Source organism: Pavona decussata, unplaced genomic scaffold (assembly GCF_977016875.1).
Source record: "Pavona decussata unplaced genomic scaffold, jaPavDecu1.1 SCAFFOLD_106, whole genome shotgun sequence".
NCBI lineage: Eukaryota > Metazoa > Cnidaria > Anthozoa > Scleractinia > Agariciidae > Pavona > Pavona decussata.
In genome coordinates, this window is record NW_028145520.1 from 1,673,127 (window position 1) to 1,697,500 (window position 24,374).

At 38.8% G+C, this 24,374-nt stretch overlaps 3 protein-coding genes and 2 pseudogenes across 3 annotated transcripts; 1 reads left to right on the forward strand and 4 right to left on the reverse strand.

Moving 5' to 3' along the window:
• Nucleotides 1-1,027: 1,027 nt before the first annotated feature.
• On the reverse strand, nucleotides 1,028-11,475 carry LOC146471164 (uncharacterized; annotated as a pseudogene).
• Nucleotides 2,122-3,798, forward strand: LOC146471165 (uncharacterized). The gene is made up of 4 exons (XM_085121190.1): nucleotides 2,122-2,155; nucleotides 2,241-2,399; nucleotides 2,480-2,617; nucleotides 2,988-3,798. Exons 1-4 carry the CDS (start codon nucleotides 2,144-2,146, stop codon nucleotides 3,588-3,590), a joined length of 912 nt encoding a protein of 303 aa, XP_084977316.1. The 5' UTR covers nucleotides 2,122-2,143; the 3' UTR covers nucleotides 3,591-3,798.
• LOC146471166 (uncharacterized) lies at nucleotides 3,933-10,724 on the reverse strand. The gene is made up of 11 exons (XM_085121203.1): nucleotides 10,489-10,724; nucleotides 10,324-10,406; nucleotides 10,052-10,199; nucleotides 9,888-9,959; nucleotides 9,370-9,468; nucleotides 8,123-9,000; nucleotides 7,833-7,909; nucleotides 7,166-7,297; nucleotides 6,628-6,821; nucleotides 6,314-6,382; nucleotides 3,933-5,635 (listed from the first exon to the last, which is right to left on the reverse strand). Exons 1-11 carry the CDS (start codon nucleotides 10,722-10,724, stop codon nucleotides 5,230-5,232), a joined length of 2,394 nt encoding a protein of 797 aa, XP_084977329.1. The 3' UTR covers nucleotides 3,933-5,229.
• A 264-nt stretch (nucleotides 11,476-11,739) lies between the features above and the next one.
• On the reverse strand, nucleotides 11,740-12,538 carry LOC146471167 (uncharacterized; annotated as a pseudogene).
• Nucleotides 12,539-16,965: 4,427 nt separating this feature from the next.
• Nucleotides 16,966-18,212, reverse strand: LOC146471168 (zinc finger MYM-type protein 2-like). Its single transcript, XM_085121221.1, has one exon. The coding sequence runs from the start codon at nucleotides 18,160-18,162 to the stop codon at nucleotides 16,966-16,968; it is 1,197 nt and encodes a 398-aa protein (XP_084977347.1). The 5' UTR covers nucleotides 18,163-18,212.
• Between the last annotated feature and the right edge of the window lie 6,162 nt (nucleotides 18,213-24,374).

A 24,374-nucleotide genomic window follows, 5' to 3' on the forward strand; every position in this document is an offset into this window, starting at 1 on the left:
AGTTAACCAACATTTTGAATGAACTTTATCTCTATACAAAGTTCTTTGAAATTAACGAGTGAAAATGTTGATACCTAAAAATTGTCACTTTCAGCAAACAGACCTACTAAATGGTGGCACAGGTTGCCAAACTAAACAGACCATAGTTAACTTAAGTTCTACTTGCAGCTTTCTTACGAAAACTATATATTGATAAGTTTAATCAGGTTAATTAAAATGAAAAATCTGAAGACATTCTTTTGAGCAAAGCTAGATTTTTAACATTGATGCGATGTACTGCCCCAGGATTGTTAAATTCATATCTGATAAAAAACCACGAGACACAAATATTATTAACTTGAAGAAAATTTAAGATATCACCCGCAGATTACCTCTAGCAGCGAGTGTGAATTTGCATTCCTGTCAAATATAGCCAATTAAACTACAATACGGCTAAAAACATTCTAGATTTTCCGGACATTTTCAGTAACCAGAGCAAGAAGACTTAAACAAATCATAAATGTTGTTTACAACTTGTGCCATTTAAATTGCATTACTGTATGATGTCATACACGCTAAGCCTCATGGAGACTGGCCTAGTTTAGTAAAAATAGTGGGAATTAAAGCCAATGGGAAGTAGAAACATGATCGATATGATAAAAACAGTGTCTCTCACAGTCTCCGGTGTGCCTTAGTTAATTCAAAACGTCCAAAATGTACGACTGAAAGCAGCTGTAAAATGTAAACTTTCAACCATCATTTCACTTTAGACGTTCTTTCTGTGTGTAGCGTCCTTCTAAAACATTCCTTCACTGATTCAAACCATTTGCACATAAATAGCTTCAAAAAGGGAAAGAGTCAGATTCTCAAACTTTCAAGAAATGCAATTATATTCCAGTTGTGGAAGGACCTGAAACACCTGAGCCATCTCCTAAGCTGGTCACAGTCATACGTTTTAGGTGTACATTTTAAATTAACTGGCGCACAAGAGAATTTCTTCTTCTGTGACATCGCACTTAATTTGGAATGCTGATCACCTCAAACAAACTTATTCTTCAACAGGGGTGATAATTGCTGATCTTCCTTTCCTTTGTTGAAGCTGCCTGAAGTTTGTGAGGGTTGGATTGCTCTGTGGCCACTGGCCTTTGGTCACCAGTACCAGCCTGTTGCACACATTCTGGGTAGTGGCATACACACCGTCAAGTTTGTTTACTACTGGATGAATGCTTTCAGAGCAATGCTCTGCTTCCATGCCGATGGTTCCCTTTAGGACTGCTTTTTCCGGGACATGGAAGGTCAACACATGGAACTTTCGAAGAAGGCTTGCATCAGGAAAATTCAATGGGAACCAAGACCCAAAACTGGCACACCATACTGAAAGAAAAGCAACTTCATGACAGCAGAGAGGAGAGCTTCTTGAGTACAGGTTAAAGCACATAGATAACTTGAATAACAATGTTGAGATTTTGTTCATTGTCTTGGAGTGACTGTAGACTTGTGTGTCCCCACTGCATAAATTGACTTTCAGTGGCTTGAAGACTTTTACTATTTTCTTAATTTTTTGTGTTCTCAAAATTTTTGCCACATCATTGCCCACCAAAGCACCTTTGTGATAAACTTGTCGTTTCAAATTCATCTCTTCCAATGTGGAATCAAGTCTCTTTTGAAAGGGACCTTTCAGATGACTTATCCTTTCATTGACCTTCTGCAGCCGATCTTTGGACTTTCTCAAATTTTGTTGGTATTGCTTCGCTTGTTTCTGTTGTTGATCCCTTTGTTTCGTCAGTTCTGTTGCCTTCTCTCTTGCTCTCACAGCCTTTTTTGTGTGAACTTGAAACCTGTAACATTAGAATAGTCTTATGTCACTAACATTTTAGTATTTTGTTGTTTCTTCCCACCTTTTTAATTTGCACTGAATTATGAATAACTAGAAAAGTGAATTTTCTGTAAAAGTTCATGTAAGCCTTTTTATTTTAATGTGAAATATTTGTGCGGACCAAAACTGGGGTTAATCGTTTTAAGGTGCACACTGGAATTCAAACAGTATTAAAACATAAGAATATCAAAGTCCATGTTTTAATAGCCGTTAAAGGAACAGTATCACGAGTAGCGCATGCGCGAGCCTGATCGCTCTCGCGCGACTCTGAGATCACCGGCCGCCATTATGGATTTGTCGGTGAGTGGAAATATGTTGCATGTATTTTGCATTTAATTAATTTTATGTTAAACACCTCGCTCAGAATTTATTATTTGCCTTTTAGGAAGCATCTTCTGTCCCTTCAACTTGCTGCAAATGCAAAAGTGCTTGCACTACAAAACGAAAGGAGAATAGTAACCGAGGATGCCCTTGCAAAGGAAGAAACGTTCTCTGCGGAAGCAACTGCAAATGTGGAACCAAGGATAAACCTTGCAGGAACAGGGTATGTGTACGGTCTAAAATTGCTCCAATTTATTATCAGGCCGATTCAGTTATTTATTTTCTGTGCCTTTCGAATTTTAGGGTTCGCTCGATAACACATCTACAGGACCCGCTGAGAGAAGAGCGAGACCAACTAGAGTCGATGGTTTTTGTCTTTCAAATGCCTCCGATGTTTCAACGGAGGAACAGCAACGACTTAAAGAAAACCGCGACGTTAAGGTATTACATTCTCACTTTTATTTTACCGTCGCTTGTCTGTAAGTTGAGGAAACTTTGTTGTTGTGAGAGCTAATACTCTCGTACAATTTATGCCACGTGTGTGAATGTTTATATGTGCGTGTTGTTCGCAACTGATGCAAATTCTACACATTACCACACTTACCCAGCTCAAAATATCAGCAAAATTATCTTCAACCATTTTTAAATTGCCTCTGTGTTTGTTGTATCTTCATTGATGTGCTTCTGGGTGTACACGTTTACTCACTAACCATAAGTGTTTTGCTTATCATAAACAAATCAATTATTGTTTTGGATAGGTCTGCTTTTTATATGTTTGATTATTTAATAAAATGCTTTTAAACGTTTGTAGGAATTTATTGGCACACTGGATGAGAGTATGGTGAGGAAAATAGCCATACGAAGTCTTCGCAGGGGGGTAGGAAGTATGGATTATATCCATACTCTCCTCATCATGGAAGATGACCTTGATGCAGAGGGAACTGAGGATGCAGAGATGGCTGATGAGATCAATGAAGCAAATGAAACCAATCTAGCAAATGGAACCCCCACAACATTGGAATCGCCAGCAGGCAATGTTGATCCTGGCCCATCAGGGAGTGTTGCAGCTCCTGATTGGTGTATATGTGGCCGGTGCAGGCCAATGGCACAAGAAATAGAGAACAAATGTTGTCGGCAAAGAACTTGCATCTCAACAACAGCACATTTCAACAAATTATGTCTAGATCACGATGTGTTGCAGCTGTCTATTCGCAACACAGGCGATATCCGTAACGATAGAGAGGATAATAGCACGCGATCCTTCCGTAAGGCGGCCTATAGACAGTTTATATTGGCCAGACATGGGCATCTAGGGAAGGGCAACCGGCGTGTGTGCCCTTCTTGTGTTGTTCTCAAAATAAGGGCACAATTCCCCTCAGTCACTGGGGTATATATGGGGTATAGGGAGCATTAGGTTGTTGATGGGAGTGGATTTCTTCCCACTTGTCATCAAGCTTGGACATATAATTTATACGGAGGCTACAATTTTAATTTCTGTAACAAAAATTAGAACCACCCCTTTTTTGAGCCCCAGAAGTGACCAGTATACTCATCAGTACTAACTTTGTGCCAGTATAAAGAAAAGGAAAATCACATTTGTTTGATATTTCAAGCCCACGAATATTGCATACCAAATATATTCTCTAATTTATAAGAATGAGAAATACACACATATTCCTAGTATCTGGACCTCATGTTCCCTGTAGTCTATATATTCCAGTGACTGGCAGGACAACCTCTCAATTCATGACACCACTTGTACTTCTTGCCATAACTTGTTTTTTTTGTTTATTTTTGAATACATATCATTGGTAGTAATAAGGATAGCACATATTTGTTTCATTGGTCGAAATCAACTCTCTATGTGTTCCAATATCTTTTGACTATTTGGAATAAAAATCCAAAGGGTTACTGTATGTATATTACAACTGATAAGGAATTATCAAATATATATTTGCCAAAATGATTTCATTTGGAAAAAGGTGCAGAAAATTGAAAAAAAAATTGGGCTAAATGTACTCCTGCTTTTCAAATGAATCAGACAGATTATTTATAAGATAAAGGAATCCTTTTTGGTATATTTGCATACTAGCTTTGTGCCAGTATGAAAAAAGGAAAATCTCATTTGTTTGATGATGCAAGCTCAAGAATATTGCATACCTAGTGTATGCAAAATTGATTGTTTTTTGCCCCATATATTGTGAATATACTTCTGGAGCTAATTTATAAGAATGAGAAATACATACATATTCCTAGTATCTGGACCTCATGCTCTCTGTAATCTATATATCCCAGTGACTGGCAGGACAACTTCTCAATTAATGACACCACTTGTACTTCTTGCCATAACTTGTTTTCTTTGTTTATTTTTGACTACATATCATTGGTGTAAATAAGGATAACACATATTTGTTTCATTGGTCTAAATCAACTCTCTAATGAACCAATATCTTTTGACTATTTGGAATAAAAATCCAAAGGGTTACTGTATGTATATAACAACTGATAAGGAATTATCAAATATATATCTGCCAAAATGATTTCATTTGGAAAAGGTGCAGAAAATTAAAAAAAAAACATTAGGCTAAATCTACTCCTGCTTTTCAAATGAATCAGACTGATTATTTATAAGGAAGTTATTTGTAAACAAATCCTGTTTGGTATATTAATTTTGTTCCTGATAAAAGTTACATTTTACCTCAGTCTTACATGTACTGGAACCAGTTGAGTTGTAATAATATTGTAGTTTTAACTTCATTTTCACAAATTAAAATTGACAGTAAATGAAAGCTGCTGTTATTATTTCTCATACTAAAATTATTATTTTGTTACTATGTGCAGAAAATTTAAAATACAGTTTACAGGTTACCTCAGTCTTCCTGTAAGCAGTTATTGTAGTTTTCACTAATTGACAGCAAATGAAGAGCTGTATACAGAAAACTTAGAAGTATAACCACTGCAATTCACAGAATTATAGAAATATAGAAAAATTGAAATTGGCAAAGTTCGCTGTTCCTTTGAACACCTTCAAAAAAGGCGCTATAGCATAAACATCAATGTTCCATAGTTGATGGGATGTTCTCTTCACCTTTCTCCGGGTCTACATTTCTTGAGGGCACACTGAACCTACTGCGCCGTTTGATTAACTCGGTCGAGGGTGGTGGAGGAATGGCAGCAATCGTAGCAGCCAACAGACGCAGATCACTATCATTGAGAGAAACATTCCTGGTAACAATATCAATATCCTCCATCCTAGCATGCAAGATTCTGGCTATGAGAACTGCTATGTATTCATATCCCTTCTCAGCCTTCAGTATCTTCAGGTCCCACTGCTTTGTACGCTGGTTGTACTTTCTGGATACAACCTGTTCTCCAGTCTTGCTCTTGGCCGTAGGGAGACCCAGGTGATAGTTCCAGTCTATTGCAGCTAAGTACTTTCTGACCCTGTAAGCTCTGTAACTGAAAGCCACAAACACAAATGGAAATACATGTAACAAAATGGGACTGGTTTTGAAAATAATTTATTGTAAACTACAACATACAAGTGTATGTAATTAGCTAGTTAGACTGAATGCTCAGTGCAAGAATGTGTCAGCTTAAAAATTTCAGGCTGTGTCGAATGATCACTTTGCTTGCTGTGAGTAACTCAAGTCTCAATAACTTTCTGTCTAAATAACTATATTTTAAGTATTCAATGACATAACTTAATTGATAATTTACCCTTTAAGCAAAAAAGATTGATCAACTTTAAAGTGCCCCTGGGACAAAAATTTCATTTTCCATCTTTTTGCATTTTCGTGTAGAATATGACCTTCTTACTCATGTTACCAAATTTCAATCCTTTACGGCGATTGGAAGTATTTTTTTTTTAGCTTTTATTCAAGGTTTCACGGCCGCCATTACTTGGCCTTGTTCCGGAAGTTGAGGCTCAAATTACAGGAAGTGACGTCATTGGCTCAAGACGAAAAATTCCACATGGCTAATTTTCATATGGATTCTACTTCATAAACTGTATTCTGCTGTTATTTAGCGTTGTATACAGTGCACCTCATGAAAAGTTTGGAACCCATTGAGAAGAATTTGCATGCTGAAGAAAATTGTTTATATCAAAAAGACATGCATGCAGTGTATGTATACCTGAATGCTGTACTCTTTGGTGTGTAGACCAGGGACAGGCTGTTTGCGCATTCGATACTTCCTGTGTGTCTGTAACAAGTAACAAGAAAGACAATGATTACGCACTTGACAACAGTTACAGTGGTGAGACACCGTTTTCATGACTTTAGCACTCCTTCTCAAAAGAAGTACACTTTCCTGTTGTTCTAATGGTTGAACTGTTTTACTATCTTATAACAGTTTGTGTTATTCACATATGAACTGCACATAGTTTTCCCAAAACAGTGAATACAAAATGAATACTGTTAAAAGGACAGTAGGTTGATGTATCTTACCTAAACCTCACATAGTACTTGAAGCTTTCAAGCAACTCCTTGTTAAGCACAATTTTTTGCAGTTCTGCAAAATCAGCATCACGCCTATCAAACCACGGGAGGTTAGGGTCGTGGCTTTCTTCTCCATGATCACATTGCCCATTTAGCCATTCATGGGAATTGCAGACATGATGTAAGAGGCCAATCCACTTGTCCTTTGAAAAAAAAAAAAAAAAAGAAAAGAAGAAAGATGACATCAATATGAAAGTGCTCTAAGTTTGTGGTACATGTATATCCAAGCAATCTACCAACAGAATAATTTTACCTGTTTAAACATTTACTGAGATACTTTCTATGCTGAGATTCGTGCATACCTACATGTATGAACTGCCCAAGTATCTATGCATGGATGCCACTGTGTAGTGAGCAGTCTTGTGTAAGTGAGCAGGTGCACAGAAAAATTGGATAAATGATAACACAAATCAACAAAGTATTGTTATTGTAAATCCTTCCACAATATTTCAGACAATGTATACTGGTAATCTACCAGGTAACATACCTTCATTAATTTCAATGCCTCTTCATCTGACGTTGTTGGATTAAGTTTGCAAACACTGCTGCAGTACCAAAAATGTCGAATTATATGGTCTGTCCAATCCTTGATTTTCCCCATCCCTCTTGCCTGTCCTACCTGATAAAAAAAAAGGACAAAAATAAAAATTACTGGTCACAGCATTGTAAAGTAATGTACCACTCAAACTGAAGCTTCAACATTCCCCCCCTCCCTCCCCCACCCCCCCCCCCCCCCGGGCATTTTGACTGTGCATCGTGCTCGAGGTGGGGGAATTTAAATGTTGCCTTGGAAGGGTAAGATTGAAGACGAAATTTGTCTTTGGGGAGGTATTTCATTTAATTTGTCTTTGGAGAGGTACAAATGTATTTCAGTAACAATGGGTGGGGCATTTGAACAGCTTTTTTGAGCCGAGGGGTTGGAATTTCAACAAGCAAATTTTCAAAAGTTCAGATATCCAGGGGGATGTTGATGCTTCAATTTGACGATACATAATAGGAAAATGTACATTGATCCCAAGAATCAATGGCATTTTACCATTTCACTGGCATCAACAACTCTTGCCTAATGATTGAGGGGGTTGGTGAGTGGTGAACATTGTAGTTGCTAAGATAGCTTTTACATGTACCTATGTAATGCACACAGAGACACTTACCTTTCGCAAACATTTTCCAATACTCTTTGATTTATGCCAAACGTCAAGGCTGTGGAAGACATTATTGAACTCATCTGCTGTTGAAAGTTAAAGAACATTTATTTCATAATTATTTTTCTTTCAATAACATGTCATGTCAATACTGTATAAAAAATGTGCATGTACATGTAAATGGGTCTGGTTTTAGATATAATTTGTGTATATATGCACAAAAAGGTACAAAAGGTAAACCAACAAGTAAGACATGTGTATGCCAGTTGCACTCAAACTCATTTACACAGTATACCTACCAATTAATTTCTTTATAGATGCTGAAGCATCTGTTGCAACTTCAACGATTTTCAACACGTTGGAGAGCCTCCTCAGTGCATTCTTTAATGCCTCCTTTTCCATGTTTGTTGACGAAAGTCCCACATGACGCTTGTCACGCACCTCAATCTCAAGAATGTAGTTTGATGTTAATTCCATCAAGAAGTAGCAAATATTTTTGGCACTGAATCCTGGGGAGTCACACTGCCCGTCTCCACCAACCACAACTTCAGTCCCAACAAACTCACTCACAATCTCACCTCTCATCCAAGACCACCACTCTACCACCTCAGGAAAACAATACAACCGCTGCATTCTAAAAAATGTAGCCTTTGAGGGAAAAGCAAGACCCAAGAAATCTGCCATTCTGCTAACTTTAGCAAAATTATTCCCTGACAACAGGACAGCTGCTGCTGACTGCAAGTTGTTGGCATACATTCCATTCACTTCATGTGAAGAGCAGAACCTATGTTTATGACCACCTTCACAATAGCTGTTAACAACAACTGTGGCCCCAACAAAATGATATTTCACTTTTGGTACCTTTAAGCAACCAGGAAACTGGCAACGCCCAACAAGCAACTCTAGAAGTAAGTCCAGGGAACATATAAATTTTCTCTCCTTTACAAGTTGAATCTCTTTGAGGTACTTGTATTGCTCTTCTCCCCTGCTCAGTTTTTTGTGAGGCCCATATTCAAGCGGGGTAGACACGTCAGCGACATCTTCTACCATTTTCGAATCGCTGTCCTCAACAGATGCCTGGACTTGTTCGTCACTCACATTCTCCTCCTCACCAAGATTCTCTTCGAGACCTAGATTTTCTTCATCACTTGATGACATGTCTTCACTAAAAGTTGCACTGTGGAAAGAAGTAAATGCAATACAATAATTATCAGTGGAAGAAATCATCAGAAATTTATTATAACTTGGTTTATATCTATCTTTGGTTGACACTTTTTAAAAGCAGATTGTATTTTATTTTCACTGTCCCATACTCATGTAATAACCTGGAACAAAGGGAAATTGAAAAAAAAAACAAACAAACTAGTTTTGAAACATTTTCCACCATACAGAAAGTTAGTCCTCGACCAATACATGTACGAATGATACTAGTTGGAAAAATAGAACCAAAGATAATCACACACAGGAAAAAAAAAGCACCAAACCAAAACATTCATATTTTTATGGTGACAGTCTTGAGGATGCTGCAAAATACAATAATACTTACTTTGAAATATCACAGATATCTGACTCTCCATCACTACTAGTGTCAATAGCTTTTTCATCATTTAATTGTTGAATTGCAGAACTGTAGAGCTCTTGGTAACTAAATAGAAAAACAGGGTGCAATAAATTTTCTTTTTAGCAAAAACATCAACCACAGCAGCAATGAGAAGGTAATAAATTTCCATCATTTATATTATAAAAAAGCCTAATATTTTTTTTTGAAAACAGCATACAGCTGTACATACATAAAAGAGGCAAGGTTTGTGACCTTCTGTAAAATGGAGTTATGTGTCACACACACAGGTGGTTCAGTTATCTACATAGGTTTATATAAACCCAGACAACCCTTCTTTTACTCAAGAGAAAATTACCAACCCAACTAATTCCTATGGCAGGCTAGGCGGGATTACTTCCTCCAATGATGTCAAACCTCATTCATGCTGTATACAGCCCCACATGCACTTCAAAAGAAAATAGGGAAAACTAAAAAAGAAATGGCTAGTTTTTCCTCGTTCATACCTTACATAATTACAGTTTAGCTCTTCTGAGTCGTCAGAGGCTTCGTCTTCAGAGAACAGGGAAGAATTCAAACTGAAATTTATGTAGAAAAGAAGTCAGCTCATAAATGAAATTTGTGTAGTTACACTAAAACGATTAGCCTGGACGTTTTAAAGTAAACTTACCTTTTTTCTGCTTTTCTGTCACCGAGTTGAGCAGAATTATAGGAAGAGTCGAATTCAACATTGATTTCTTGGGAAGCGATGGGCGATTCAGTAGCTGGTTCAGTGACAACCGGCACTGAAGGCCTTGCAGGAGTAGAGGTCTGTGGCCCTGTGCAAGGGAAATTGATGTTATTAATTTTAAAACTTTCGGAAAATAGAAATATACAAATACACAAATGTTCACCGCTTGGTGCTTTGTATCCACGACGAATACAAACAGAGCCTTTTCCTACCTGCTGTTGTTGTTGGTTCCACGTGCACTTGATCATGAGGCTTACGAGTGTTCAACTGGGATCGCAAATCATCTTGCAACTCCCTTCAGCAAAAGAGATAAAGTTCATTAGTACAAAAATCTGGTTTGGAAGGTAGATGAAACAACAAGAACAAACTCCAATTACCTTCTACGATACTCCAATGACAACAAATGTGCCGCGAAATCGCTGTCACTGGTGTTTTCGTATCCAGCCAAGAATTTAGCCTGAAGCCACGATTGAAAGATCTTCTTCTCTAATGATATCCTTTTATGAGCTCTTTCCCACTCTCTCTGTCTTTCCTTAGTACTTTCAAATGACCTCTTACGTCCAGCATTTTCTCGTCGACCGCCACGGCGAGTACCTCCGCTCGTAGACGCCATTTTGAATTTCGCAAGTGATCTTTGAAATCGTCTGCCAGACGTTTTCAAATCTCGAGACCCTTGGTCGCGCATGCGCTACTCGTGATACTTATCCTTTAACTGCTGTGCTATTGGAAAGCTTATCCTTTGTTACTCAAACAAACAAAAAAGAAAGCTGTAATGGCCTATTCAAAGTAAGCTCATCCATTTATTTTCTAGTTGCATGTTTGTAACATAATTGCTTGTTTGTCTGTTTGTTTGCAGAAACAACCCCACCGGTATCAAATATCTAGCACATAATCCTTTGTTAAGCTCATATACCTTCGTCCATCCTTTTGGTGAAAGGATGCTGTTTCTGTGACAAACTGTGGCAACTGCTCTACACTGGCATTGGCAGCTTGCTCCATCTCGTCCATCTTTTGTTGTAGTTCAGAACAAGCCTGCAACAGGTTTTCTCGTTCGGTGATTGCTTCAGACAGGTCATTGTCTGCCTCTCCATTTGCATCTTTAATGGCATTATCAATGGCAATAGCTTTTTTTTCAACAAGCTCTAAGGCTTGCTTGCCAAGACCAACAGGCAAATGGAGAGGCATACATGACACTGACTTTAACACTGGCCCAGCTGCCTGGAAGATTCGTTTGGATTCACACTTGTGGTACTGGTTTGCTTTCGCCTTTCTCCAGACTTCACGTATTTCTCATTGTCTGACAGCATGGACTCAAAGGTGCACACAGTAAACTTCGTCTGACTGTTACTTGAGGTGTTCTGCAACAACCAATTTTTACAGTGGAAACGTTACGTTCTACTTCCTTCAAGTGACTACACTGTACACTGTGAGACAAACGATAATACACTATAATTTACTTTATTATAGCAGTAAATAGTTTCCAAAATAGCAATTCAAAAATGACCTTTTTTGCATAAACCAGGCCTTATAATCTGTGCATGCAATCTATACCTGAAATGACATTGTAATGACTTAGTATCTGTCGTCTCCTCTAGAATTATAAGCAGTAAAGTAGATGATAACCCTCCCCTCTCTACCCCAACAGGATAGCATTATCAACGGACTGAGCAAAAGTTTCGCCCCCTCACAAGAACTCATTTCAAAGCTAAACGTTAAAAATGGCTCCATGTATATTGTAAGAACTTGTATAGTAACTAAGCTACCTGGTTTTCAGTTGAAGGTCCATAAACAACAAAGTCACTTGGGTCCATGTCACCATGATGTCTTCGTAACAAGGAATGCAATGTAGCCATTACCCCAGTTTCTGTGCCCCTGTCTACCCTCAGCATTGCAGCCATCACTCTTGTCTTGTAAAGATAATCGAAATACCACCGTCCAATCACTTTGGGGTCACAGTTCGATGTCCAGAATCGTAACCAAGGCAGTTTTCTACTTGCTGTGTCAAGGCAGCCATAGATAGCCAATGGGAATGTCGAATTTTGGTATCCCATAAGTTCATCGTGGCCGTCTAACGAGTGAAACCAGTTTGATCCCCTTGTAGTAAAATTTCCTTTCTGTCTTTTTTTCTCCGCCCCAATACCACCGCGTGCTTCTAGACTCTCTGGGTCCAATTCCGTCATGACATTGTAAACTTGGTCTCTGGTTACATTTATGCCATACTCTTGGCGGAGTTTTCTGTGCATAGCCCGGTAACCTAAAAGCGTACCAGGCCCTTTCAGTTCATTTCCTACTGCTGTCTGTACGTCTTAAACTTCAACACTCTTGTCATAAAAGTCCAGCACCTCGATCCTTTGGGGTCCTTGCTGAACAAGCTGTGTCATGGCTTCTTTTAACTTATCATCCTCTTTCCAAGTAGAGTCGGCCATGTTTGTCGTAATGGAACAAAATGGCGGATACAAACCAAACCGCGAATGGCTTTATGGGAGTCATTGGTTTGGAGGCCTGGGGCGGGTCTGGCAGTGGCAGCGCTCGGGCAGGCGAATAATGTACTTTCAATTTTACTTAAAACGAAAGTAAATCTTTGCATGCCTGAGCACTGCCACTAACTTCGTTTTCCATTCTCTTTACAAAATTTATTGAATATTAATTGACTTTGACTTCTACCTATATTCTGTTTTGCATTCTCTTTTAAAGTGCAGTCAATTTTAATCTGAATGGAGTTAACTTTGCATTTTAAATTTAATTCCTTTTGTATTTTGATTGAGATTTTACTTGCATTTTATTTTACATTTTATTGCATTTTTATTTGATTTAAATGTTATTTTCATTTCGTTTTACATTCAATCTACTTATAATAAAGAAAAAAAAAGAAAAAATGTGCTGAAGACTCAGTGGCAGTTCTCGGCCACCATAAACGAGTCATACCGGCGCAAGTTCACCCCGGTTGTTGTACCGGAGCAAGAATTTCATTCCGGTATGAAATCTTGCAACAGTATCATGTAAACGAAAAAAAACCACTCGTTTCTGTATGAAATAGGGCTCTCTGTGGACTGGATCGAGTAGCGCATGCGTAATTTACATCAAGACAAGATGGCGTCGTCACGTTGGAAATGGGGTGAAGAAAAAACAGACGCATTTCTTCTAGCAACCCGAAGTTATAAACGTCAAAAGCTTGGCGAAGCTATAGAATGGGACTCTGATAAGGTCCTTATGTGGGAGCACATCAGGAAATCTCTTGGAGAAGAATGGGAAACTGACTTTGGAAAGGCTGAACCATCGAATCCCATGAAACAGCTTGCAGACATGACAAAGGAAGAATGTTAAAACTATGTTCAAGAATTAAGGCAAGAAAAAGAAGTGATTTCTACAGGGTTTCGAAGGGTTAAAAACAAATATAAAGGTAACAAATAAGTTAAATAAACCGTGTAGGGAAATAAACAATGAGGTTTGTTCAAACGTACTGTATATAATATATGTAAGTAAGACTGTGTTTTGATTTTTCCGTATTACAGTGCTCGATACATAAAAGTAGAGCCTAGTATATCGAAAATAAAGAAAAAAACTACACTTTCATCCCGACAAGCCTGTTTCGTGATCTCTCACTCTTCAGGGGATTTTAATGACAAGAATATACATAACCATCGTTTATATACTAAAAAAGTTACATAATTACCGTTGCGGAAAAATTTAAAATTTAAATGTTGCAATGCTTAGTTGTTACATAGTAACGCTTTCTTTCTGTGGCGACAAGAAGATGCTAGTTCGTTACGTTTGTTCAGTGATGACAGATCCGGTCGACAGATAATTAAAAATTTCTCTTTGAGGCAGAGATTACATCTTTTACTTGAGCTGTTGTAAGGTGAGCTAGATGAAATGATACACCATGAGATAGAGTGGTCAATGTCGCTGTCTTTAAGAGTCCAGATGTGTTTACTGAGTTCAGTTGAGTTTCTGTGTTTTGCGTGACGGAATGATGCAGAGTGGTTTCTGTATCTTGTCTTGAAATCGTTTTCTGTGAGCCCGATGTATGTTTCAGAAGTGTTGTTGTCTTTGCGTGTGACGGTTGCTTGGTAGATAACTGATGATTGGAGACAGTTTCCGTTAAGTGGGCATGTGTTCTTTTGCCGGCAATTGCATAATTTGCTGTCAACAGTGTTATCTGCGGTTTCATCAGTGTGTTTGGATAAATTCAAAATACGCTTGTTGTGGCTGTCGATGGTTTGTTTAGTGTTATTCATGCAACTGTAACTAATCTTGATAGTATTGCGATTGAAGATTTTTGTAAGTTTGTGGTCTTTAGGGAAGTGTTCGTCTACTAGGGAGAGGAATCTGTGCCCGATATTGTTGCTGACAATTTTTGCTGAAGGGGGGGTTGTACCAGAGGATGTTGTTTCGTTGTCTGTTTCTCCGTTTGGCGGTCGAAGTCGGTTCGTAGTGTAGAGTGTAGTGGTATCCGCTTTCATTGAGAGCTTTTTGGTAGGGAGGTGCGGCTTGGTCAAATGACGCTTTGTCTGATGAAAGAGATGACAACCATTTGTTGATGCCGGCGAAACCAAACACCTAACAAAACCTAACACCACACTGCAGTATGTCCATCGCGAGAGCAACCACCCACCGATTACCACAAAGAACATACCTGCCGGCATCAACAAACGGTTGTCATCTCTTTGCCATGCAGCATCCAGGAAATATAAGTCATCCTTCATCAAATCGACGTGGATTTAAAGTAAACAATTACAGATTTAATCACTCTCAATACTCTCCCTTGAACCCACACATGCCAGCCACACAGGGACATGCAGATCAGCACCACTTTGATGAGTATGCATACACTCATATGGAATTCAATGACGGAATCACACAGCATTGGCAAAACCCTTAATATCAAATGTAAACACTGTACACTGACCACAGTCGTGTTAAGATGAATATAATTGTCAATCAAATAGCTTTCGTTTTGAAATTGAAGTTTTATTATAGGTTTGGATTAACATTGCAGGCTAATTGGTCCCTTTTCCGAATGTCAATTACAGTAATAGCCCGCGTATAAGAACCTGAATTTTTCAATTTAGCCTAAATAGGTTCTTATATAAATGGTACTTAAAGCAAATTTAGGCTACCAAGGTTCTTAAAATAGGTTCTTATATTTTCATATGAATTTCATCTGAATATACTATATATATATATACCTGTTTTTTTGAAAACATGGCTCCAGAAATATTGCCTTGTGTTACTTTCTCTTGTGAGATTTTATTTATTTATTTATTATATTTTTTTGCATTGTTCTCTTGATTGTAAGTCAATAAGAAGAATGAATAAAGGGTCATTAGCAGATATTTATAAAATCAAAATATTTTTCTCCCCCCCCCTCCCTCCCTGTTTTGCTAACCTAGCGCTACTCTCTCTCAGACGTTTTTTAACCGCACAACGATTTGGCTTTGAATTCGGCGTGCGCTCTGATTTCAGGACTAAGTCATTAGACCTAGCGTTTTGTTTGGCTTCCTGAAGCAAAGTTTTCCTGAGGACATCATTAAGTCTAGTGAGGGAAGAAGTCTTCCGAGCGCAGCGTCCTGCCTCATCTAATATGCTCCCTATTTAGTTCTGTTTTGAGCTAAATGGGTAACTTTCAGTTACTCGGGCGTGAACTAGAAAGGATAGCATATTGTGTGCTTTGCTTGAGGAGGTGACAGTCTAAGGCTTTAAAAAGTAGGTCTTAGGGATGATTTCCATCCGGGCAACGTGAAATTTCCGCGAATTGTTGAGCCAGCCAAAGACTTAGTATATTTTTGTGGTGGAAAAGGGCGCTAACCCTTCTCTTTTCAAATGTTGATTTCAACATCCAGGACTTAAGTTAGTATGGAAAACACTAGCAAGGATGGGCAAGGATTTTGTCTTCAAAAAGCGTGAGTTTGAAAAGCTATTCGATTATTTTTCACCCTTATAACTGTAGCGTCGTTAGGCTAGTGATCGATTAGTCAAGAAGTTCGATTTTAGGTGGTATTTCCGCTCTCGAGTTTCAAAAATAGTTTCCTGCAGATGTTCGGTCACCGTGATTCTAGTTTGCGTGCAGCATGAATCTAGTATGAACATGAAAAATCAATTTGAAACGCTGTCTTTCTCTCAAAAAGCCGATCCTGTTGAAGAAAGCTAGACTTGAGCGCTAAAAGACCGGGTTTTGGGCGAGATTTTAGATGCGTTGGCGCGGTTAATCATTGCTAAATTCTGACACATTTTGTAGGAAGTTCACAGATCATGTTTCATTTCATGCAGATGTTTTTAATTAGTGTCATGTCAATTTCCAAAGAAAAGCCTCTTTCGTTTTTCTCTCCCATACTATTCTTTGACCTTGCTTAAAATCTTGTGATAAACCCTAATTGAAGTCTTGTTAATGACTAGCATATTCCTTCAGCCTAGAAGGTCTCAAAATGTGCCCAATTTCTGGGGGCTATGTTTTCAAAAATCCAGGTATATATATATTTAACAATTATTCCACGAGCGCACATTGGATATGAGATGGTAATTAGCCAACGAGGCGCTGCGCGCCTCATTGGCTATAATCATCTCATATCCAACAAGCGCGAGTGGAATAATTGTTTTATTAAAAACGCCCCCAAGATGAGACAAATCTTCCCGAATTTATTTTGTAAGAAAAAACCGGATGTTACAATATACAGGTAATTTCCGGTTTAACTCATTTCATGACATGTCACATGTCTATTAACTGAACTGTCAAATCCTGCGCGCGTTGTACTAAATGAATTATAAAACGCGACGATCAAAATGCATCAAGTTTGTCAAATTTTCGCTCCTTGAATAAGTGAAAAAATTTTCTGTTAATGTTTACAATACACAGTTTAACCGCTTCCGCTAAAATTATTGTGAACTTGCACATTGGTGCAGTTGTAAAAGTTAAACTGCGGAGGAAAGCGATGCAGCCCTTGTTCGCCATGTGCGTAGTTGTCATGCATGTTGTTGGAAACTGTCACTTGATTATGCTGGACGAGAACTGACGCTGGGGATGCTTGAATTGCAGTGGTAGATGAGCTTGTAGCGTGTAAATCCAGCTGCCGTCCTGCTGTGTTTTCTTTGTGAGCTGAAGTGGCTTCGTGGCCGTGAAGGAACGAACTGAGCGCTTCCGACATCTTCTTTTGCTGGTTGAGGGAAGGTCGATCGTTGGAGCTTTCGATTGAATGGTCGGACTTGTAGCCGGTGACTGATTTAATGTGCCTCGTCTCACAGTTGTTGTCAGAAAGGATGGTCACCGAAGTTGCCCTGAGGCAATGATTCGTGAGATGAGGCTGGATCCCTGCTCGAGAGCTCATTAACTTCAACATCGAATCTAGAATGTTCACTCCAAGAGGTGAATTGCAGTACCACACTTTATCTTCGTCAGGATTAAAGCTTCTTGCTTTTTCCCGTGGACGCTGAAAAAGGCAATCTAACTTAGGATTCAAGTGGGACAAGTAATTTTTTATGGTTTTCACCGGGCATTTGGCAGATTCTGGCACAGAAAATATTTTCGCATCCGACTCATCTTCGGCATCGGAAAGGCCACCTTGATGATTTTTCGTCGCTGGCAACGAGCCGGGAAACTCTCTGTTAAGCTCAAAATACTCTTCTCCTTGTGGAGTAGCTCTGAGGGCAAGCATGGCAGGTTTCATATTTCGCTGATTTTCTCTGCCACGTCTTCCAAAGTATATGTCAAGGTAGAACCACGCTGTTCTTTGAAGCTGTGCCGGATCTTTTGTGTCTGCCGGACCAAGTTCACTGCTTTGGAAGAGCTTCTCAACTTGATGTTTCGAGATGGCCTTTTTATGCACAACACCAGACTTTCTCAGTTCCTTGGCAAATGCATCTAAGATCTTGTTTGCTTCGGTAAAAGCAGGGTCGACAACGATAGAACACTGTTTGGAGTGTGGAGGCGTGCAAAGATACCTGTCAATGGCTGCACGAATTGCCTTCAAGGAAGATGACTTGTAAAACTGACCATCTTGTTTTCTTGCTGATGTATAAAAACTTTTAAGGCAAGCATTGAGTTCCTCTTTACGCATTTCTTCGATTGGTGTAACACTAAATTTGTTCCCAGAAGTCAAAAGCCAGTCTGAAAAGGTTAGTGAAATGTAACCAATTAATTTAATTAATTTGTAAATTGTCTCAACTTCCATTGTTTTGCTTCGCATTATTAAACTATAAACACAGATGCTTAAATTGTCAAAATAAAGTTTTGAAGTTGCTACCTTGAAATATTTTCATGCCATACTCTGTGGCTTTCTTTGTGTTTCCCGGTGTTGCGTTTTGTAACAGTTCAAGGACTTTTTTTTCATTTAACTCCGGCGCGAAACGATTTTCGCCGGCTGCCATTGTTTCCTCAGAAAATTTTTTTTAGCTCCCTTTTAATTTTAAGCTGACGCATACACTTACCATATTTGTAGGTTATGGTATATTAGCTCATATACCATGATAGCTAAGCCAATGAAAAGTCTTGAATTGCATTATCCAATGATTCAGTTTTTAATAAATATACATACATACATACATACGTATGTAATAATATGCAAGAGATAGGTTATTCAGTCATTTATTCGCTACTCTGAGTTTCATGCTTCTTGTGAAGCAATCATCAGGCAACTGCCAGAAGTAATGGTTACAATAAGAGAAATTTGAAAATACAGAACAATAGACAATAGATGCTAACTTCTTTGCGTGACGTGTCACACGGGATCGTTATCAGTAACTAAAAAAGAACACTGTTTGATAGAAATTTTCTAGCATGTCTACAACCTGATGCGAGTTCATTTCTGCTGTTGAGAGTTGACATTTCCGGCCTGCATAATATGAAAAATTTCTCCCACAAACACAAATTACATCTCTTAGATACATTCGAATAGGACCTATCTTGTGTAACTTGCCGCCATTTAATTTCATACGCAATTTGTTGATCTTTTAGGCTCCAGATATACTTACTAAGCGCGGTACCATGTTTGTAGCGCTCATTACGAAATGAACATAAATGATTTCTGAATCTTAATTTAAAAGAAGTGTCACAAAGTGACACAAAGTAGTGTCTCATAATGCAGTATAATGGCCAAAAACACAATAGACATACAGTACAAGAAAAAAAAAAGGTTATGTCAAGTTACTTTTAAATAGATGGATGATCTTAATTCAGCAGTTTTTACCTATACACTTTCGCAGCAACCCCACTGATAAGAACCTAACTTAAAATTTTAGCCTAAATAGGTTCTTACGTGGAGGGGGCTTAAAATGAAAATTTTAGCCCAACAGGTTCTTAAAAGCCAGGTTCTTATACGCGGGCTATTACTGTACTTGAATCAATTGCCCAAATAAGAAAACAAAACATAAACACCATAGAGAACATATGGTTATGTTTTTAAAGCTGCACTCAGGGAATAACAAGTTCAAATCCAACACTGTATCTTCTAAAGTGAGTGCTTTATTATAGCAAACACAACTTCAACGGGATTCAAACCCGTGTGTGGCTGTAAAAGAACTCCCCTCAGGGTAAAATATAATTAGTTTGGGTTAACGTCCAGCTACTGCGCTTGTTGTGATCGTCACTTCTGTTCGACGTTTCACTTGTTGGACTTAGACTAGCACTGTCCCTGCCTGGTTCAAACTGAAGGTGATTGCTAGTACTGGGCAAGGGGTTCTGGTATATTGCGTAGGGATTTAGCATCGCTGGATGGTGCGGTAGAGGCTGATTTTGAGCTCTGCCAACATCATACAGGGGATTACAGGTGTGGTTTCCCTGCGGCCTTGTTTGGTTTCTTGCCACAAAGAAATACCTGTTGTAGTAGGGATCTTCGTTTTGACTAGTGTTCCTATAAACAGATAAACAAAAAGGTTACAACTTGATCAACTTCGTAACTGAGAGTCTGAAAAGCAAACTCGTGAAAATAAAGAAAGAAATACTCACAGTATTGCACGAAACCCTGCCATCTCACCTTGTGGTACCAGTAAGCGCGAAATTAGCCAAGCGTATCAGAGGTCAACTCAGAGCATAGCAGGCGATTTCCTGTGTTTGCTACGTTCTGCATGATGATTGGCCAAGGCACCTCAGGGAGCAGATATATTTCACTTTTCAGTTCAGGAACTGTCGTGGGAAATTCTTTTGTTATCTTTGATGTATCCATGGAAATAACCCAAAGGGAGTTTTGGTCTGGGAAAAGCGGTTACACACAAAAACATCCTTACCTGTGGGTAAATGCTAGTTACCCATGGGTATGTTGGCCGGGGTCGATGACACAGGCACTACTGATAACTCAATAAACACAACACAGTCTTTATTCCTCAGTCGCGATTGACCACGAGGGATTTCTACAATGACAACTGCAACTGCGGGTTCTGGGTTGCCCGGATGAAGTTTCCCTCAGGGAGGGCCTGAGTACAAGCAACTGGCCAACAGGTAAAGGGCTAGTGTAACCACGACTAATTGTTCACTGTTAACTTGACATTTTGACCCTGTCATCACCAACACCCCTTGCATGTTCAGCCATCTTTTAAATGGGGTAGGCCAATGTTTGGTCTTCACCACAAAAGTGAGGGAAATGAACATGTCACGTTATGAATTCATTCTTGTAAACAAAAAAATGAAATTCGAATTCAATGAATTTGTTTCTATATTTTTTAACACATTGAAAAATGAAAATTGAATGTCCTTTTTCTTTCTTTCCTTTCAGCATTTTCCAAAAAAAGCGAAAATTGAACATCCATTTCCATTTTTTCAGGGTCAACTTTCACAAAAAAATTAATGTTCCTTATATACACGCATTGTTTAGGTACATCACCAGTTCTTCTCCACTCCATGAAAATGGTCTGACAAAGTTTTTCCAATTAGATATGTTTAAAAATAGATTTCTCATTGATACGAGGACTGCAGAAATGGATGCACTACATGTAAGTGTAGATTTTATCACATTGGCATTATATGAAACAAAGTTATGTTGAATCAAAGGTAATATAACAATATCAACAGTAACAGGTGTAATTTGCAGGTACTTATCTTCGATTTCACACCAAGCACATCCTCAGTATGTACCCGACCCAAGAACATTGAACACCTTGCCAATACCAGGATAGTCAAGGATGTAGGAAATGACTTCACACTTAAATGGAAAGGGAGGCTTCTTGTATGCATCATAGATCTGCTTGGGACAATGCAAACCAAGAACATCCTTCCAAATAAGTACCTGATTTGCTTCGGCAAATTCAACATGGTGATGGTGATAGACCACATTGAATACCATATTTTGTTCTTATTAAATGGATTCATTCCATCCAAAGATGACTGAAGGAAAACTGCACTGATTGGGTCACAAGATGACTTCCAAATAGGGGAATGCTGGAAAGCAGTCATTGCCTTAGTTTCGTCACTTTCTACTGAGGAGTGGACAACTTGAGCCAAAGAAGCTGTCCCATACATTCGAGCAAAACGTGGTCCAAGTGGCAAATACAGAAAATGCTTTGCTGGAATATTCTTACTGGAAAAACGGTTGGCACTACACTTGGGGCATTTCATGAGGCTACTAAACTGATGAACATCAGAAGCCAAAACACAGTCACGACGACAAGCATGAAAACAGAGACTCTTGGTCAGGAATGGCTTTATGATAGTATAGGCTTCTTCGTAATTGTTGGGCAGCTTATTGTTAGGGGGAAGTAAACACTTTTGAACATGAAATTGGTGAGAAAGGCTTTGTTTACTTATCCCAGGGTTTGATGAAAACCATAAAAATTGACTTGTAACAGCTTGCAAAAGGGTGACAGAACTTCCAGGGTATAGTGGAGTGTTGGCAGATGAAGTGCTGTGCAAAGAGTCATCAAAAGTGGTGGCAGTTTGAAGGATGCTACTGAAGGTGGTTCAATCATCATCAAAGGCTGACTCTATTTCAGCATCACTGCCATCATAAAGATCATTCAATAAACAAAAACCAAGTGTGTCTTACAGATAAAATTTATGTTTCGTAAGGCAATGGTCTTGCAAAGTAAACAGGTTACCTTATGAAATTTAAGAACATGCATTGCTGCATGATGATTAAACGATTATGACCATCCTCAAGTAAACAGCACACCATGCATAAATGTACCTTTCCATGAACCTGTAACTGGCTTATGTTGTATTACAGCAACAGGAACTTTGAAATAGGATGATTACTAAATTACTTCCATTGGTAGACTAACCTATGCATTTACTTTTCACTTGGCCAAAAAAATCAATAACAAAAGTTACTTAAGATAACATTTCAATAATTACTAACCGGTACTCCATAAATTTATGTATGTATAGCATCCCCACACTGCCTACCTTGACTAGCCTCAGTTGCTATATGTAGGCATGTGTGAAAATGTATGCTATCTGCATTGATCAATAAAGTTGTTGTTACCATTTTAAGTTACTTATATCACGAGACCAACATGTGCCACTACTTTAACTGGAAGCAAACGTGTTCAGAGATCAAAAGTGTTAACTAAAGGTAGCACAGCCCAGTAATAATACTGCCTTGGAGCTTGGCAGACTCAAACTGCCTTACACCAGCAATGGTATTGCTGGTATAACCTCACATTAGATTAAGTCCCATACGTGCAAAGGATTAATCATGAGCTTAGCAAGGTGGTCAATGTTATGAGCTTCGGCATGGAAAGTTAATAGAATGTTCGTACTTGCTGTTAGCAAATACAAGTTAATAGCAAACATTTTAGGTATTAAAAATGTGTTTTTGTTCCATCTGTTGTAACCATTCTGATGAAAATAAATACAACAATTTAGATATCATACAGACATTATCTCTAAAAAACTGAAATACTATTGGCACACGAGAATTTGTTTCAGAGAACGCAGACCTCCTTGCTCCAGTTGTCACGGACATTCTCAACTGCTCCTACAAGGAGGCTAAACTACCACATTCCTGGAAACATGCTAACATTACTCCTATTCCCAAACAAACTCCAGTCCAGGATGTGAATAACCATTTGAGACCAATTTTGCTTACACCTATCCTTTCGAAACTGGCAGAGGAGTTTTTCGTTGACTGTTATATCAAACCAGCCGTACTCGCAAAAGTGGATCCAAGGCAGTTTGGTACAGGCCCCTCTTCAAGTACAACTGAAACGCTTATCAGCATGATTCACGAATGTAACAGTGCGACCGACGGTACTGGAGCCACAGTAAGGGCAGTCCTGTTCGACTTCAAGAAAGCCTTCGCTTTTATCGATCATCACATATTGATCAATAAACTGCACAACTATGATCTCGCTAAGGCTATTCTGTTCTGGATTATCGATTTTCTAACCGACCGCAAGCAATGAGTGAAGCTTGGCTCTGACTACTTCTCTGAGTAAGGAGCAATCCCAGCAGGGGTCCTCCAAGGGACTAAGCTTGGCCCGTGGCTGTTCATCTTGATTTCAACTAAAATCAAGTACCAAACTCAATCTTCATTGGTTTTGCACAGTGAAACAATCCTCCTACAAAAGCCACACAACCTTCAAAGGTCTCATCGGAATTTCCCCCAGTGGTCACATTACATTTATTTCGCAACTGTATGCTGGCAGCATTTCAGACAGAGAAATCACAGTAAGGTCTGGGTTCCTTAAACTCCCCTTTCCAGTTGGAGACATTGTTATCGCTGACAAGGGGTTCGCTATTTCTGACCTTCTTGAGCCTATGGGCGTTGGCCTTAATATCCCTCCATTTGTTCGTTCCAGAAGTCAACAGAACCCATCTGAAGTAATTGCTACGCAAGAAATCACTTCTGAAAGAATTCATGTGGAAAGAGCCATAAACAAAGTTAAGAACTTCCAACTGTTTAATCAGGTTGTGCCATTGTCCTTGGCTGGAAGGTGGACAGTGTGTGCTATCCTTACAAACCTTCAAAATCCAATCATATCATAATGGTTCGATGTTTGTTTAAAATATGGAATTCCAAATACTTGGGGCTGTCTATATGGAATATTGACCAGTTCAGTAAGTGAAATGGCTACCTACAGAGATGTTAGGTTACCCATTTTATCATTAAATCTTGTTGCAGTCTTTTGGTCATATGGGCAGTAGGCTGGTTTGCTCACAGAGATTCCAGTATTTTTGTCAGGATCTTAGCAGGATAAGAACTCTAACATACAAACAAACCAATGCTTATCAGGCCAAAAATCTTCCTTGAGTGCATTCAAATTCTACTGAACACTGAAGCTGTCAGGGTGGACATATTACTCCACCTCTGATGGTGGCTTATTATTTTATGTACTGAAT

Bases quoted from the DNA above. Each gene is read 5' to 3' on its own strand.
- LOC146471166 (XM_085121203.1), bottom strand. From the start codon at position 10,724: ATGGCGTCTACGAGCGGAGGTACTCGCCGTGGCGGTCGACGAGAAAAT. The intron at 7,298-7,832 runs GTAAGTGTCTCT...TTTTTTTATCAG, and splicing joins TTGGAAAATGTTTGCGAAAG to GTAGGACAGGCAAGAGGGAT. The intron at 6,822-7,165 runs GTATGTTACCTG...TTTTTTTCAAAG, and splicing joins AGGCATTGAAATTAATGAAG to GACAAGTGGATTGGCCTCTT.
- LOC146471165 (XM_085121190.1), top strand. The intron at 2,400-2,479 runs GTATGTGTACGG...TTCGAATTTTAG, and splicing joins ATAAACCTTGCAGGAACAGG to GGTTCGCTCGATAACACATC. The intron at 2,618-2,987 runs GTATTACATTCT...AAACGTTTGTAG, and splicing joins AAGAAAACCGCGACGTTAAG to GAATTTATTGGCACACTGGA.
- LOC146471168 (XM_085121221.1), bottom strand. From the start codon at position 18,162: ATGCGTAAAGAGGAACTCAATGCTTGCCTTAAAAGTTTTTATACATCA.